Source organism: Saccopteryx bilineata, chromosome 8, assembly GCF_036850765.1.
Source record: "Saccopteryx bilineata isolate mSacBil1 chromosome 8, mSacBil1_pri_phased_curated, whole genome shotgun sequence".
Taxonomy (NCBI): domain Eukaryota; kingdom Metazoa; phylum Chordata; class Mammalia; order Chiroptera; family Emballonuridae; genus Saccopteryx; species Saccopteryx bilineata.
The window spans coordinates 63,815,601-63,833,212 of NC_089497.1; the positions used below are offsets into that span (position 1 = coordinate 63,815,601).

The 17,612-nt window shown below is 44.9% G+C and overlaps 1 protein-coding gene across 1 annotated transcript in view; it reads left to right on the plus strand.

Annotated features, from left to right (window-relative positions):
* Nucleotides 1-16,847, plus strand: part of P3H2 (prolyl 3-hydroxylase 2) — a 182,959-nt gene extending 166,112 nt beyond the window's left edge. The window contains exons 14-15 of the mRNA XM_066241309.1: nt 3,760-3,900; nt 13,417-16,847. Of these exons, the coding sequence (XP_066097406.1) occupies nt 3,760-3,900; nt 13,417-13,506 (231 nt within the window). The 3' untranslated portion in view covers nt 13,507-16,847. The remainder of the gene's footprint in view (nt 1-3,759; nt 3,901-13,416) is intronic.
* Nucleotides 16,848-17,612: the final 765 nt, after the last annotated feature.

Sequence of the window (17,612 nt, forward strand, 5' to 3'; positions counted from 1 at the left end):
GCCATTTATCATTCATGACACACTAGTACAGTATAAACAGATGATAATAAAAAACTGTGTCTTACTGTAAAAACAGAAAACCTATGATGATTCTGGTCAAAATTGCCCCAAAACATTGCTATAATTAAGAAATAATATTTTATATCATTTGATCAAAGGCTATGATGCGTACACTTTTTTGTAAAAAGCTTAAATACTAACATATGGGTAGTTTGATGCTTCATTTTCTGAGAAATTCAAACAAGATTGATTGTCTGGATTGGAGTTTAAAATCGCTATACAAAATTCTAATTTTCTGAAGAGCTTCTGTGCAAGAAGGGTTTGGTTTCTGTGTTATAACACGGAAACTGAGGCTCAAAAACGCTTACCTCTCTCAAGTGGGGGAAAAAAAAAAATCACAGGTGGTTGAAAAGATTTCTTTGCTTCTACTCCATCTAGTGGCCAGATTTGGAAATGTTCAGTGTTTGAAACTGAAGCTTGAAATACTGTGTGAGTCAGTAATTCATTAATTATTGAATGCAACTTAGCTGGAATTTGGTTTGTTTTTTTTTAACATTGAGAGCTTTTATTTTATTTTGTTGTTTATATTTTACTTTATAAATTTCTATTGAATTTATTGAGGTGACATTCGTTAACAAAATTATATAGATTTCTACAACACATCACCTGTATATTGTATTGTGTGTTCACCAGCCCAAGTCAAGTCTTTCATCATCATCTGTCCCTCTTTTTCCTTCTTCTATCTCCCCCACCCTTTTTCCCTCTGATAATCACCACACTGTTGTCTGAGTCTATGAGTTTTTTTCTTTGCTTAATCTCTTTACCTTTTTCACCCAGACTCCCACTCTGACAGCTGTCAGTCTGTTCTCTGTACCTGTGAGTCTGCTTCTATTTTGCTTGTTTATTTTGTTCATTATATTCCACATATAAGTTAACTGAAATTCTGCTTTTTAATGATGTGAAAGCAGATAATACTCTTCTTTAACAGTTATATCCTGGCCCTGGCCAGTGGGCTCAGTGGATAGAGGGTTGGCCCAGTGTGACATCCCAAATTTGCTTGTTGGTCAGGGCATACATAAGAAGTGACCATCTGCTTCTCTTCCCTTCCTTCTCCCCCTTCTCTCCCTCTCCTCCTCTCTTAGGCAGTGGCTCGATTGGTTGGAGAGTCAGCCGGGTCCTGAGATTAGCTTGGTTGATTCCAGCATCAGCCCCAGATCTTGGTCGGGGCACCTGCGGGAGTCTGTCTATCTCCCCTCGTCCTACTTTAAAAAAATAGTTCTTTCCTTTTAATATAAAGGTGCAACCATTTTAAAAACTGTTGGATACAACCATTTTTTGCCCTTCTAACTAAAAGAAAAACCTGATTTAAACAATTTTTTTCTTAATTCAAAAGCTCCAAGTGGGAAGATGTATTTTTTTCAAATTATTTCTACTTAAATTTATACAGTAGAGTTCCTAGGGCATTTATTAGATAATCAAAATCCCTAGGGAACCAGTCCTAACAACAGAGAAATGGGCAGCGTTCCTTTTCAGCGTCCCCTTCCTTGACCTTGGAGGGACAGAGGAGCAGGCAATTAACCCAGGTTGGGGCTCCACAGGAGGCAAAAGCTTCTAAGTCCTTTATTTAAAAAAAAAATCTGGAAATTATATCAATATAATAAGCTGAATAGTACCTGAAGGCTTACATTTATTCAAGACAAGTACAGCGAAAAGGCTTCTCGAATGTTTAACTATCCATAAGTAGAAGAGCAAAAGGAATTTTCTTTTATCATACTTGGAAGATACACAGATTATTTCAACAGCAGCATTTATTTGTGAAACATAGGTAATTAGGGATCTGGGTTTCTCTTTGCAAGTTTCCAAAAGATAAAATTTAATGAGTTTCATTTGCTTCATGAAAAATTAAAATTATTATGGAGCTGTGTTCCATAAGTGTGTTTACAATCATTTATCCATCCTTCCGAACTTTTCCTGAAGAAGCAATGTCATCAGTGGAGCTGGTTTACTCCTCCCTGTCCTCATGTACAACAAGTGAGGCTGTCTGCAGGACAAGATTAGTCCTAGACACTTTTGTGGACTCCAGGATAAGATTAGTCCTAGACACTTTTGTGGACTCATGCACCTTTAATCGATTCCAGGTGCTTCAGGCAGTTGAGAGCTTCTCCCAAAGTTCTTCATGTGTAGAAATGCTTTCCATTCTTCCCATTCCAGTAGAGGGGAAGCATTTAATTGTTCCCACGCCCTTTCTTTAGTATTATCAGATGTTGTTACCGAGATTCAGTAATCACACAGAAGCCAGGGCAGCCACTTGTGGTTGAGCCCTGACCAGCACTGGAGAATGAGCAGCCAGAAGACTTGAGACAAGATCCCACTGCCTTGTGTACAAGAAGGCTTTCCTGTTCTATGTAATATGTGTCACGTGTTATTTGCTGTTTTATGTGGGAATGTACAACAAATTTCCTCTTCAGAAAAACAAAGTCAGATTGGTACTGAGGGAACCAGTAACTACTAAACTCTCTGATTTACATCAGAAAGTCACCCTGGTAAAGCTGATTAACAAAAGCAACTCTCTCTAGCAAAGATAAGTCACTCCCCTTAATTGTTGTGAATAGACATATACCCAGAAACTGACTGCTTTTTTCTGCTCTTCCCTTGAAAACACACACACACACACACACACACACACACACACACACTCACTCACTATCCTGGGTCTCATATTTTTTTAGACTTCGGGCCTTTTTCCAAATATTTCTCCAGAAACTGTCATTGAAAAAAAACATAGCCTTCCCATTTTGTGGTGAAAGAAACCAAAGATTCTTCTCAAGGGCATCTCTCCACTCAAGTCAATTCAGAAAACAGCTAGTTAGAATTGTTCCATCTTATCAAACTGGATGGTTGCGACCACTTATTTACTTTTACTTTACTTCCCCAAGCTCTACTATGGAATGAGTAAGGTTTCTCTGTTTCTCAAGAAAGGAAAATGAACTTTACTTACACTCAGACACTTCCTTAAACATGGAAGCAAGGCCCATAATCAGATCCTTAAACTTGCTCGACTGGGGAAAGCCCACTTGTTTGATCTAATACCCCGGCTCAGGGCCTCCCCAGCAGTGTCCCTTTCCTCTTCTACCCTCCTGACCCTAAACATTACTGGACAGCTCCATCTGAACGATGCGCAAGTTTGGGAGGACTGCGTCAATCATGTTGGAACCCTGGAGGCCGTGGAATGGGTCACCCCAAGAGGTAGCGTGTTTTTGTGACTGGCGTTGTTAAAGCACTGGTGGAGCTGAGGACTACTGGGCAGGACTATTGTAACAGAAATTCAAGGATCATACAGGATTAGACTTGACTTTCTGAAATCTTTGCAGTATGAAAAGTTCACAAACCCTAAATGTACCATTAAGGAATTAAAGGGCTACACCCATGGAACCAGATCAGTAATAAAATAATTTTTCATCAGTCTAGGTGTCCACTCAATTTATTTTTGTGTATTGAACAATTACTGTGCTACAGACTATGCTAAACAGTTTATCTAAATAATTTTATTTTCTGCATTAGTTATTATTTTGAGCTTGTCTTTGTTTTACAGATGAGGAGATTGAGATAATCTGTGCCTTCTCCAACCTCAAGATTCCATTATTTTTTTATTCAAAACTTGATCTATATAAATAACCCCACAGATGGATAAAGAACAGGGGGTTATAGAGATGTTCGTGACGTAGGAACTGAGAGTCTTACGTTCCCTCTTTCCCTCAGGCCTCTATCAAACCGAAGTGTGGACGGATGATCAGCTTCTCCTCGGGAGGCGAGAACCCGCACGGGGTGAAGGCGGTCACCAGGGGCCAGAGGTGTGCCGTGGCCCTGTGGTTCACTCTGGACCCACTTTACAGAGAACTGGTGAGTTCCTGACCCACCCAGAAGGCCAGTTAAATGCCCCATAAACCTGCTTCATAAACTGTTTATCAGAAACATCAGTTAAGTTGATTCATAATCTTCAAGAATCTTAGGGAGCACTGAAAGCAAACAAAAACCTTTTATAACTTTTACAGAGTCCCTTCTCTCTTGTTTCTAACACTGGTTTTTACGCCAGAAAAAAATTCCTGATTGCCTAATGTTTGTAGTGTGAATGTGAGGGCAAGAAAAGGGACTATGAAGACAAGCCCTAATCATGGGCTTCTAATAAGTGAATGTTCGCATTAGTCGATACATCAGTGGTGTTTGCCAGTCCTTAATTAGTCTCAAGCTTTATTGAAAACTGTAGCGTCAGGGGAGATGAACCATTTTCTACTGGTTACTGGGATGAATGATTTGTTTTCTCAATAGCTGTCCCTGGTGGCCTACTAGTTAGGATTAGGCGCTCCCAACAAATCATTTAAAGGAGCACTAAGTAATTTATGAAACATGTAGAAGTGGTGAGGAAACCTGAACGTTCATTATTATTTATTATTATTAAATTTAATCTTAATTGTTAAAATATTGTTCTTATTCTATGTAAAAAAATAAATAAATAAAAGGCAGTTGAGGACACTTAGCCTGGATAATAGACCATGATCTCATTCTTCTGGATGCCTTGGGCAGAGGTTACAGTCACTATCTGTGAACTTGCAGAGAATTGAATTGGGACCAATAGATAGAATTCCCTGGAAGAAAAATTTGGGCTCAACATAAGGAATACCTTGTAAATCGTCACCACTGTTCGGTGAAATTGTCTCAGAAGGAGTGAGTTCCTGGGTCGCTCCCATCCGAAGCCTCAGTAACTGCTTGGCATGGAATGCTGAAATTGAAAAGGAAATTTCACAGCAAAGGCTCGACTGGATAACTTCAAAGTCTTCTCCAGCCCCCAGTGTTAATGAAGCTATGTAATTCTAGTCTTTAAAATAACATGCCATCTAGCTTTCCTCTTTAGATCCCTAAATTGAATCCAGTTTGATCAGAAAGTGTTGAAAATTAAGCCAGTTTCTCCTATACTTTTTGCCATCAAACCTAACTCACACATTTCCTAAGCATTCTTTCATATATTTAACAAACGTTTACGGAAGAGCTGTGATGGTGCTGGGAAGCTCGGCCAGGCAGGCCCTGGGGACACAGAGGAGAAGAAACACGGTCCTGACCAGGAGGAGCTGAGGAGCTCAACATGGGAATAGTGAGAAGACGGCAGTATCAGTTCTGTAGGAGAATCAAGAAAGGCATATAAAGGCACACTTCTTTTTCTTTTCTAAAGATTTTATTTCTTTATTTTAGAGAGGGCGAGAGAGAGAGAGAAGGGGGAGGAGCAGGAAGCATCAACTCCCATATGTGCCTTGACCAGGCAAGCCCAGGGCGACCTCAGTGTTCAGGGTCGAGGCTCCATCCACTGCACCACCACAGGGCAGGCTAAAAGCACACTCCTGAAGCAGAAGATGACAGCCAGGCACAGGAGATAGCGTAGTCCTGGTTGGGTAAACAGAGCAGAGTTCTGAAACCCTGAAGGGCCACTGAGCTATGTCCTTCATCTGTCATTCCTTTCTTCTCTGTGCTCTCAGCCTCCAGACACCAGCATGGCCCCGCAGCACTAAGGAACCTTGATGAGTTAGCAGCCTGGGAAGATAACTTGTTGAAAAATTGCCTTACTGTTTGTTTTCTCTCTTTAGTCTTCCATTCGGCAGTTAATCTGTTTCATTATTCATTGTCCCAGCCCTCTCTTCCAAGATATTTTCTATCAGAATAAGCTAACACAAAAAAACCTTTTCTTTGTTTTTTCCTAATAGGTAAACATCAATAGGAATGCCCTTCCTCTGAAGGGCAAGTATTGGGAAATGCCTCCAGTCTCTGGGCAGTAGCGGCATCTAGTGGCCGCAGACAAAAATGACCAGAGCCTCTTAACGTAACTACCAGAAAATATTTAGCCTGTGATGTGATTTCCAGACTTTGCTCCACATTGGAATCAGCTGGGGAATTTTACGAACCACTGACATCAGGCTGTGCTTGGTGTGGCCTGGGTATTGGAAGTTTTATAAGTGCCCAGGTGATTCTAATGTTCAGCAGAGTTTGAGAGTCCCTGAATTGGTCATCTCTTCTCAGATTGAATCTCTGAGTGAAGTCTGCCTATGAATAAATCATCAGAGCTCGCAACTCCCATGCTTGTCACGGATTGTTTTCTCTATCTAGCTATCTATGTATTTATTTATTTATTATTGATTAATTTTTAGAGAGAAAGTGAGAGAGACACAGAGAGAGGAACACCGACATGTCTTATTCCACTTATTTATGCCGTCATTGTATGTGACCTGACCGGGCATTGAACCTGGAACCTCAGCATGTTGGGACGATGCTCCAGCCAGCTGAGCTACCTGGCCGGGGTCTATTACAGATTATTTTAAAGGCATTTAATTCTTAAAGGGTATTTTGCATCATAAACTCTTAAAGATGCCCAGTAATAAAAGCTTCAGTTCCTTGTATACAGAGTTCCAGCTCCCAAGCTTCTTTCCTCTGGGAGTGACCTGCCTGCCGCTCTCTCCTGTGGCAGGCCAGTGGGAACGTTTGTGTGCGCATTAGTTTGCTAAGCAGCAGGCTGTTCCCATACTCATAATGTGGTATTCAGGATTCAGGCATTTTATGTAAACATCATGACAGCAATTTAGATATGTTATTTTGTATATTTGATTCTTTTAGTTGCTTTTATATCAACATCAATTTCATTTGCAAGATTGTGAATGAAAGGGGCTTTGGTTTTAAGTCACAAAATAGTATTTTTCGGTATACTGTGCAAGGTATTGTGCTGAAGACTACCTATAGGAGATACGAACTAGGTAAGACATAGCCCTTATTTTCAAAGAGCTTGAGGTCAAAGTGGAGAGTTATTACAGACACCTGAGTAGTTATTTTATTTCATTTTATTTTATTTTATTTTGATTTTATTTTTCTTAAGTGAGAAGCAGGGAGGCAGAGAGACAAACTCCCATATGTGCCCCAACCAGGATCCACTCTGCAAGCCCCCTACCAGGCGATGCTCTGCCCCATCTGAGGATGTTGACCTGTTGCTTAGCAACTGAGCTATTTTAGCTCCTGAGGCAAGGCTCCTGGAGCCATCCTCAGCTTCTGGGGCCAAAGGCTCCAACTGAGCCATGCCTGCAGGAGGGCAACAGAGAGATAGAGGGTGAGGGAGAGAGGTGGAGAAGCAGATGGTTGCTTCTCCTGTGTTCCCTGACCAGAAATCGAACCTGGGACATCCACACACCAGGCCAGCACTCTACCTCTGAGCCAACCAGCCAGGGCCACACATGAGTAATTTAAACACAAGGCACAGTTCAGTAAGAATTATTAGAGGCAAAGGCATGGTGCTTAAGGGAGAGCAGAAAACCAGGAAAGGCTTTGTTGGAGAGATGACGTTTGACCTATGTCTCAGAGGATGAGTAGTTTCTTTAGGGGGAGAGAGTTTAGACACAGAGAGAGTCCTTCCACAGACTTTCTCTCTGTCTGAATAGCTTTCACGTTCACATTCATTCATCAGATGGCATGGAGGCCTTGCTAAATGTCAGTAGCTTTTCTGGTCATTGGAAATACAGCCCTGACCAAAACAACAAGATTCTCTGCTTTGATGAAGCATTATCTTCTGATGGAAAAAGACAACAAATAAGTAAAATAATATATAACTGAGATATTTTCAGATAGTAAGAAGTGTTGTATAGAAAAAAGAACAAGGTAACTGATTAGAGACTCAAAGGGAAGGGGTGGGCACTGAGGGACTTCTGGACTGAGGACATGTAAGTTGCCATCAGGGTGACAAAATGTCAACTATGATAAAGGCCTTGGGGAGAGAATTCTTGGCAAAGAACAGGTTATAAGGCCCATGGACAAGAGGGAACTTAGAGTGGTCAAGAAACAAAGAAAGCCAGAGTGGCCAGAATGTTCTAAGCAAGATGGACAGTGGTGTATAAAGAGGCCACAGAGGAGTCAGGTGTCAGACTCAACAAGCTGGTTAAGGAATATGAATTGTATTTTTACCGGGGGTGCAGAGGGTATGCCATGTGCCCCACCCAGCCTGCCTCCCCCAGTCCTGGGCAGTTACAGGATATGAAGGGGTTGCAGAATAGCTTTATGTGGACAAATCCTGCCGAGGGTGAGGACAACGGAGATGCAAAGACCCGACTCCGGGGACCACATTCCTTGACACAGATCCACTTTATTCAGGAAGTAAACGAGCTTATATACATGGGTTCAGCCAATAGGATGTTAGAGCATGTCCTTCATAGCCAATGTCTGAAAAGATCAGGGAGCTGCATGGTTGGTGCTGTCACTTCCATATAGCGAGCGAACTTCCTTCCTGGGTATGCCCAGGAGACTTCTGGGAGCTGGAGTATTCTCACAGCATTGCATCAGCTGCAGCTGCTAGGAATGTGCTCTACACTCCACCCACATCTCCCCCTTCTCTTTTAATTAAGGACAATTGGACTTGATAAATGACAGCTTGCTGTTCTTGTAGCTTCTGAATGCTACGCATTATGCAATGGAACCCTAGTAGAACTAAAACAACTATATTACCTATTATACTATATGCTAATAGATTAGCTAGATTAAACAATGAGGCAGGCTTCTGTAATGTTGGACTAGTTAGGAAATAGAGCAGGGGTCTTAAATAGCGGGATTCCTCCTAGGGATTGGGATGTCATTTCCTTCCCATTGTGTTACAGAGACCTCCCAGGTGCCATTAACCACAGTTTCATTTTGATTGCAAAAAATGGACGTAGGTCCATGCACACCCCCTTCCCACAAAGGTCCCAGTGTCCAAACACGGAATGGATGGCTTGCTGCGGGCTGCGTACTGCATATGGATGCATTCCATCTCTCAGCCTCCAATGCCAAACTCTGAGGTTGATGGTCTGTGCATCCAGGCCAGAGGCAATGCAGCGGTCTCTCCAGGGAATTCCTTCTCTCGGGAGTGTTCTTAGATGTTTGTCATACAGGAATGGGCAAAGAGGTGACCCTGGGAAGGCAAGGTTAGTGGGGCAGACCCAGCTGTTGGTAGCTAGGGGAAGAGGGCTTGTAGGCCAAGTACTGACCTTTGGTTGCTAGTACTGTTTTTAGCAAAGTCCCCCGTAGTATGATTTCGAAGGAGGACCCATCCCTCCAAGGGGACGGTGTTATTATTCAGAGTAAATTTAAGTAGCATTGGGTCACTGAGTTTACCCCATATAGTGCTGTTCCACTGTTGGGATTCCCAGCCACTATTGTCACAAGGGAGACTAAGGGAACAGTTACTAGAATATACTGCTGGAAACTGTGGGCTATTTTCTGGAAAAACACAAGCATAAAACCTCTCCCTTGTGTTAGAAGAGGGTGCAGTCCCTGCCACTGAGCTGTGGCTGGGTCCTTCCACCGTACTAACGACAATGGGGTCGGTTGGCTACGAAGGTCTTCCCAATGTTTAAAGCGGGAGTTACTTCTTCAGAATCAAAAGTTAAATAATTGAGAGTGAATAAGCACTGAGGAACACTTCTCTGGGTTAGTCCCAGGGTATATCCCCCCTTTCTTTTTGAATTTGAAGCTTAATGTCTCTGTGTCGCCGTTCTACAATGGCTTGTCCTTGGGGATTAAAAGGAATGCCAAGGCAGTGTGTGATTTGCCATTGGGAACAAAAGGCTTTAAATTGGCTGCTGGCCCTGTGCCCTTGCATTCAAAGCAGGCTTCTTGTGTCAGTTAGCTTCCCTGATGGAAGACACTTAACTGGGCTGCAAGAGCGGTAGCGAGGGCCACCGCTGAGTTGCTGCCCACATCTCGGCAGGCGAGGACCCAATCATCTAGGGGCACAGCTCTAATTGGCCCTATTGCCTGTCTACACTCTCCATTGGTGCCTTCCCACACCAATTCTTTAGTTAGAACATCGACCACATCAGTGTGCGTAACTTTACACTTTTTTTTTTTTGTATTTTTCTGAAGCTGGAAACGGGGAGAGACAGTCAGACAGACTCCCGCATGCACCCAACCGGGATCCACCTGGCACCCCCACCAGGGGGCGACACTCTGCCCACCAGGGGGCGATGCTCTGCCCCTCCGGGGTGTCGCTCTGTTGCAACCAGAGCCACTCTAGCACCTGGGGCAGAGGCCACAGAGCCATCCCCAGCACCCGGGCCATCTTTGCTCCAGTGGAGCCTTGGCTGCGGGAGGGGAAGAGAGAGACAGAGAGGAAGGAGAGGGGGAGGGGTGGAGAAGCAGATGGGTGCCTCTCCTGTGTGCCCTGGCCGGGAATAGAACCTGGGACTTCTACACGCCAGGCCAACGCTCTACCACTGAACCAACCGGCCAGGGCCGTAACTTTACACTTTACAGCTTCTTGGACCCTTCCTAGAAATCTGAAAAAGGTTCATTGGGACCCTGAAGCAATTTGGAAAGCTTTAAGGACCTTCCATGAGCATTAGTTTGAGTAAAGGCTCTAGTGACACACAGGTGCACTTGATCAAAATACCGAGGGGGTCTGGAAGCCTGTACGGCAGGGGAAGCAAATTGCCCTTCTCCTTTGAGGGCTTCCAGGGGGAGGTTAATACCAGCCCTTTGATTTCTTTCACCTATTATTTCACATTGCTCGTTGTATAAAGCTTTTCATTAAATTAATTCTCCCATGGTAAGGACTGCTCAAGCTAACATTTTCCAATCATGGGGACAATTTAAATCAACACTGATATTTTCAAGTAATTGCTGAACATAGGGGGAATGAAGGTCATCTTCCTGGATAGCTTTTCTGAGAGTAATGACAGTTTTTTGGTCATATGGATACCAAGCTTGCGGTCGTGCAGCAGTTGGGTTACTATTGACCGGAAAAAGGTGAGGGGGCTCTAGTCCTGATGCTGCATGGGAAATATCTCTTTGCTGACACGTGGGGGCGTATAGGCTGACCCATGGGTCCACAGCAGGAACACGTGTTGGAGTTAAAGCTGGGTTAGAAAATGGCGTCTGAGAGGCTGAGGTGGGGCATTGAGCCCCGGCAGGGAATGCGGAAGTAGCGACTTCTGCTTTTTCCGGTAGCAGAGCTGATGGCGCAGTTAGCAATTTGGTTGGTTTCCTTTCTGTGCGCTCAGCTGCAAGTCCATCAAACTCAATGGCTAAACCAGTGGACCCCAACTTTTTTTGGGCCACGGACCAGTTTAATGTCATAAAATATTTTCATGGACCAGCCTTTAGGGTGGGACAGATAAATGTATCACATGACCGAGACAAGAATCAAGAGTGAGTCTTAGACGATGTAACAGAGGGAATCTGGCCATTTTTTAAAAAATAAAACATCGTTCAGACTTAAATATAAATAAAACGGAAATAATGTAAGTTATTTATTCTTTCTCTGTGGACCGGTACCAAATGGCCCAAGGACTGGTACCGGTCCACGGCCCAGGGGTTGGGGACCACTGGGCTAAACTACTTTCCTCCTCAGTGTAGGGGGCGAATAGGAAGGTGGGGGCTCCCCAGAGAGAGAGGCAGCCTGCAATATCTTTGGCACTGGCAGAGGGTCCCCAGGAGGAGCACTGGTCAGGCAGGCATGTATCGCTAGCAGGGCAGGAATGAGGCTGAGAGGGAAGGTTCCGCCGAACAGACGTGCCAGAAAGCTTGGGCCCAAGTATCGGGTTCCCAAAGAGGCGCATCCCAGAGCCAAGGGTTGAAACCTGCGAGGATTTCCCAGTAGGTACAAAGATCCTTCTCACTAACTTTAACTTGCCTACTCTGCAATAGGGCATGCAGGGCTTGAGCCTGTGGGGCTCGAGAGTGGGGGAGAAGGTTTCCCATTGCAGAGGGTCACTCACCCGTCCCTTGGATGCTGGTTAGGTCCCTGCCCCACGTTAGGGCACCAGTTGTGGACAAGGCCTGCTGGGGGTGAGGATGACGGAGGCGCAAAGACCGACTCGGGGGACCACATTCCTTGACACAGATCCACTTTATTCAGGAAGTAAACTAACTAGCTTATATACATGGGTTCAGCCAATAGGATGTTACAGCGTGTCCTTCATAGCCAATGGCTGAAAAGATCAGGGAGCTGCATGGTTGGCGCTAAGTCACTTCCTTATAGTGGGTGAGCTTCCTTCCTGGGTATGCCCAGGAGACTTCTGGGGAGCTGGAGTATTCTCACAGCATTGCATCAGCTGCAGCTACTAGGAATGTGCTCTGCGTTCCACCCACAGCTTTAGCTAACATGTTGTAGACAAACGTAGTTGAAAGGTGAAAAAATGTAGAAGGATTGAGATGCTATTTGGAGATAGACCAACTGGCCCTGCTGATTGACTGACAGAGGGGGTAAGAGAAAGCACAGAATATAATGGAAGCATCCAGAGGGGCATTTAGCCTAGACTACAACTGGGGAATTCTCCTGACAGTACTGGATTCAGTGACCTTGAGGTGAGTTAGGAGGTTGGAGTGCAAGGAAAAGTGAGAGGACAGGTAAGCCAAAAAAAGAGAATGGTATAAATCAGACAGCTCTTTATAAGCACACTGAGAAGACTGGACCTGGAACTTCAAGCAATAGGAACCCCTGCCAGGGTTGCAAGCAGTGAGCAGAAAAGTGACATGGTCATAAGTTAAGTGCAGGGGTCATTTAGAAGCATGTGGGACTGGGGTGTGGAACAGATCAATCTGGAAGCTGCTGTAGCAAGTGAGTTGAAAGCTGATGAAAGCCTAAACCCTTGGCTTTCAAGTGGAAGCTATTTTGCCTCATAAGGTGCATTTGACAATGTCCAGAAACATTTTTGGTTCTCACAACTTAGGAGGAGGTGCTACTGGCCAGAGATGTTGCTAAACATCCCACAATGCACAGGACAGCTCTCACAGGAAAGAATGATCTGGTACAAAACGCCAGTAGTGCCAAGGCTGATGAATCCTGGCCTAAACTAAGGCAACAGTAGTGTGCCCTGAAAATAAAGGTGAAAGATTTATACGATATGAAGAGAAACAAGAGTATTGTGCGCTGAAAATAAAGGGGCAGACACAGGAAGCAGAGCAGAGAGAATGAGGTGAATTATTAAATCCAAGAAACCATGGGTCAGGCTTTTAGGGAACATGATGGAGCAGTGGTGGTCTTCATGGAGAGAGAATTTATGAAGAGGAGCAGAGTAGGGTCTGTACAGAAAATGGTGAATTCAGTTTGAATACTGAATTGGAGAACTGACTTGGAAATGTCTACAAGATGACCACCACCCAGAAAGGGTAGGGCGCGGTTGAATATGTAAGACTTCTTGGCAAAAGAGAAATCCTGGAAAGAAATGGCTATGACACAGGGAAGTCCGGAGTGGGCGCCTGTGTAGGGATGCGGTGAGGTTCAGTCCTTACTGGCTTCAACACCTACTTCCTGTACAGATGGATGCCTGGAAGTGTTTGGGAAGCGCCTGCCACTGGGACTGCTGATCCTGATGCTTGTAACAAAAAAGCTGAAATTGTTTTGCTTTGTTTTTGACACAGGAGCGAATACAGGCCGATGAAGTGATCGCAATCCTGGATCAAGAACGAGGGAAGCATGAACTGAATATCAACCCAAAAGATGAGCTATAAACATGAGAGTGTTCTATCAGATATTTATTTAAATTGTTAATCTTATGAGAACCTTTTTATTTTTGTACAGAGCCGTGGTATAAATTAACAGGTTAATAAGAGTCACCAGATCTCCCTTCTGTTCCTGAGGATGTTTTTTGCTCTGCCCCACTCACTGTCTGCCTGTCTTGGTTTTTCATCAGTTCATCTCTTGAAGCTCAGTCACCCCTTCCCTAGCGTGCGTGCGCACCACCACCACCACCACCACCACCACCACCACCACCACACATACTTTATTGGCTGCAGATCCAAAAGCTCAAGAAGAAAAAACAAGTTCATTGTTGGTGACCCCGCCCTCGTGTGTACTGTCGTTCTAAAGCCAGGACGTGTGATTGGGCCTCAGAAGGACTTTCTGGCTCTGAGCCTTTCAGCCGCCTCTTCTCATGGTGCAGATGGCCATGCGTTTAAATCTGAGGTGCCCTGGTGGCTGCAGGGTCTGCCCGGCCTCACCTGTCACTGGCCGGAGGGTCCCCAGGCTCGGAGAAGGAAGCGCTGGGACGAGTGCTACCTGAGATGGACGGACCCAGCTTTGCCGGGGTCGTGGCAGAGGTTTTGGCTCTGGTATTTTCACCAGAGAACAAACTTACACTGGAAGCTTCGGTTCACCTTCCACAGTGCTCCCGAAAGAACGCCCTGTGACTTGTGTCTTTAAAAAAAGGTTGTTTAGGGGTTTGAAGGAAAATGGCTCTTCACGCCAGTGACTTTAGAAGAAACCTTGGGATCCCATCTTAATCTGAGCACATCTGTCACCTGAGAGTGGAGCCCATGGGTGAGCAGGGGCATTTTGCTCTGAAGAAAAACAGATTTCTGAGTGATTCCAATCTCCATCTGCATAGATCTTGGTGTATCCTCCTCTTTGCTACTGTCCAGCCTGCAGACGTGTTCCTGGGTCTGATTTGTTTAATAAAGGGAGCCTTATTTTAATATCTGGCATTTGCTTTTCTTCTCCCAAATAGGTGGCTTCTCTTCAGGTAATGGTTCTGTGGTCCCACGGGAGCTTTGAGGACAGCCCAGGGGCGAAGCAGGGTGCTAGCTGGTTTTGTAGGCAGACTCTCCAGGGCTGCAAGGTAGGTGGGGACACTGCGTGAGAAGAAACAGGAAGTGGAGAATGAATGGAGCTGTTCCTGCAGACGCCGTCTGGCCCTGTTTTAAGACCCCACAAAGACATGATTTGGGCTGTGGTTGTTCCAACCTAGGGGGTCCTGCCCCTCCAGCCGGTGGGGGATTGCCGGCCTCTGGGAGAGGCAGTGCTAGAGGTTGTAGCCTTTCATAAAAGCAGTACATCAAAAAATGTTTCTAAAAGTCTCATTTACACTCTTTTTTTTTTTTTTTGTATTTTTCTGAAGCTGGAAACGGGGAGAGACAGTCAGACAGACTCCCGCATGCGCCCGACCGGGATCCACCCGGCACGCCCACCAGGGGCTACGCTCTGCCCACCAGGGGGCGATGCTCTGCCCCTCCGGGGCGTCGCTCTGCCGCGATCAGAGCCACTCTAGCGCCTGGGGCAGAGGCCAAGGAGCCATCCCCAGCGCCGGGGCCATCTTTGCTCCAATGGAGCCTTGGCTGTGGGAGGGGAAGAGAGAGACAGAGAGGAAGGAGGGGCGGGTGGAGAAGCAAATGGGCGCTTCTCCTATGTGCCCTGGCCAGGAATCGAACCCGGGTCCCCCACACGCCAGGCCGACGCTCTACCGCTGAGCCAACCGGCCAGGGCCTCATTTACACTCTTGTTGATCAGTGTCACCTTGTTAAATTTAGTTGTCTAAATAAAAATAAAATTGCATATACTTCCTGCCCTTGATGATCTTGGTTAGCAGTGAGAACACTCGTCCTTGAGACTGAACACAGTGAGTTGTAGTGATTTCCATGCTGTTTTGCACCCAGACGCCTGGCTGTGCTTTCATCATGGGAGAGGAGCATGAGCATTAGATCCCGATCGCAGCCCGATCAGTGCCCTGCTGTTTGACCTGGAGCTACTCTCCTTCCCTTTCTGGGCTTCTGCTTCCTTTTCTGCAAGTGACATAATTGGTTGTGCTTGTTTCTAAAAGCCCTCCCTCTTGCTCTAAGTACAAAACAAAGTAATAAAAGTAAAAATAAAAATAAAAAATCCTGATTTTGGAAATATGCACAAATACAACCACATTGGTTCCTATTAACATTTTGAAACTTGTAAATGGGTACATTATAAGTATACCAGAATTTTAGAACTAAACCCAATTTCAAGGCTGTGAATCCTGGGTGCTGTGGCTGCTCTGGGAGAGGCAGGGGTTTCTGCAGGATTCTAACGTTCAGCCCCACAGAAAGCAGGTGAAGGCCTCCGTAAATGTCCTGCTGGGAGACCCTCACTTCCGCCCTCTGCTGGCTGTGGAGGAGTTATACCTGTTTTGTAGGTTTGCAATATTGTTTTACCCTGCGACATTATGTGTCCAGGAAAGCATTTATATTTTTCATCTGCTCCACATCAAACCATAATTTCATTCAAATTGAGTGTGTCATCAGATGACCTTAAAAATCTGACCTCAAATTACAATCGGTGTGCTGGAAGAGCCCATTCGAATTTTTGGTAGGTTTTAGAACCGAAGGTGTGAAGGAAGACCATAGAAGTCACAGTTCAATTCTATCTTTCCCCCTGGGAGGAGATCGAGGCTCAGAGATCAGCACGATGACTGATCTCTTGGTTACAGAATTTGAGTGACATGAAAATACCTGGCCAGGGGGCCTGCAGGCTCAGGAATCCTGGCCCAGGCAGCATCCACAAGAGGAAGGGCTGCCTTTTAGAATTTGGCAAATATGGGGCTTGCTCCCCAATCTGTGGACCTGCAGAGCGGTGCCTTCTTAATCACTCAGCAGTACTGTGTGGGCTTGAGGCAGCCCAGGCGATAAAGCCCAATTGTTATGACTTCAAATCTAGGGCTCTTCATCTATATCTCATTGGGAATTATCCTTTGTGTGACTAGCCAGCCTAGTGTGAAAAGCCTGAAGTTTTACAAAGCTTTTGTTTTTACCTACATGATCGCGTTGAATGTTAACACACAGCTTGTTTACACACCAGTGGGCACCTCGGGGGGTATTCTGGGCATGGGTTAGGATGCCCATTTTGCTGATGGGGAAATGGAGAGAAGTCAAGCGAGAGCCCATGATTGGCGAACTCCTGAGTGCCCATGTTTGGGGCAGAAGCACAGTTTTTTGAACAGGAGGGGAGAAATAAAGCATCAGCCTGGTTTACTTTCTTGGGAATGTTTGCAGATATATCCAATATTAAATAATGCATTAATGTGAATAAAATAATGGGTAATTTTATAACACTTAAACTGTTTCTCTCTTTTATTGCCCTGCTGAATAGTGTGTGAAGGCACGTTTTCCCCCCTCCTCTGAGATATAATGAATATGGGTTGCATAATTCAATTAGATCAGCCCCAGTTTCTAGCAAATTCTGTGAGCCAGGCACGGCTCTCGTGAAACTCCCAAAAGGGAAGAAGTTTCTAGTCAGGAGTCATTTTCCTCTTTCTCTGAGCAGAAAGAATCTTGAACTTAAATTTCCTCTTGAGGAAACGCTGACACAGGACAGTGATATTCTTGGATATGTAACATGCTTTCTCTGAGCCCTGAATGTGAATTGTTTGACAAGGAAATTTGAGTTTAATGCAGTCTGTGGACATAGCACTTGTTGGCACTTATACACCTGAGGAGAAGCCATGGAATGAGTCAGTACCATTTACTAATACATTCCTATGAATTTTAATTGAAGTACAAATGATGAATTATTTCACATAAGAGCCACTGCAAACAACTCCCTCACTGACGTCAAGGAGTGGAGGTAATGGGGCCCACCTCACCAGTTCCTTATGCCAAAGGATTAAAAAGCTGAGGTGACTGACAGTGGTCTGGCTGAGAAGTGAGGAAAAAAAAGAAATTGAACTGTTGCCACATCCAGAACTCTCTGGGGAAACAGAAGCCATTTGGCAAAATATCCTAAACCATAAATTAGACTGGGCTCATGCTAATGATCCCTCTCTAACTCCTGCCAAGAAGCCTGTGACGTGAAGTGACCTTCCCACATAGTCCCACAG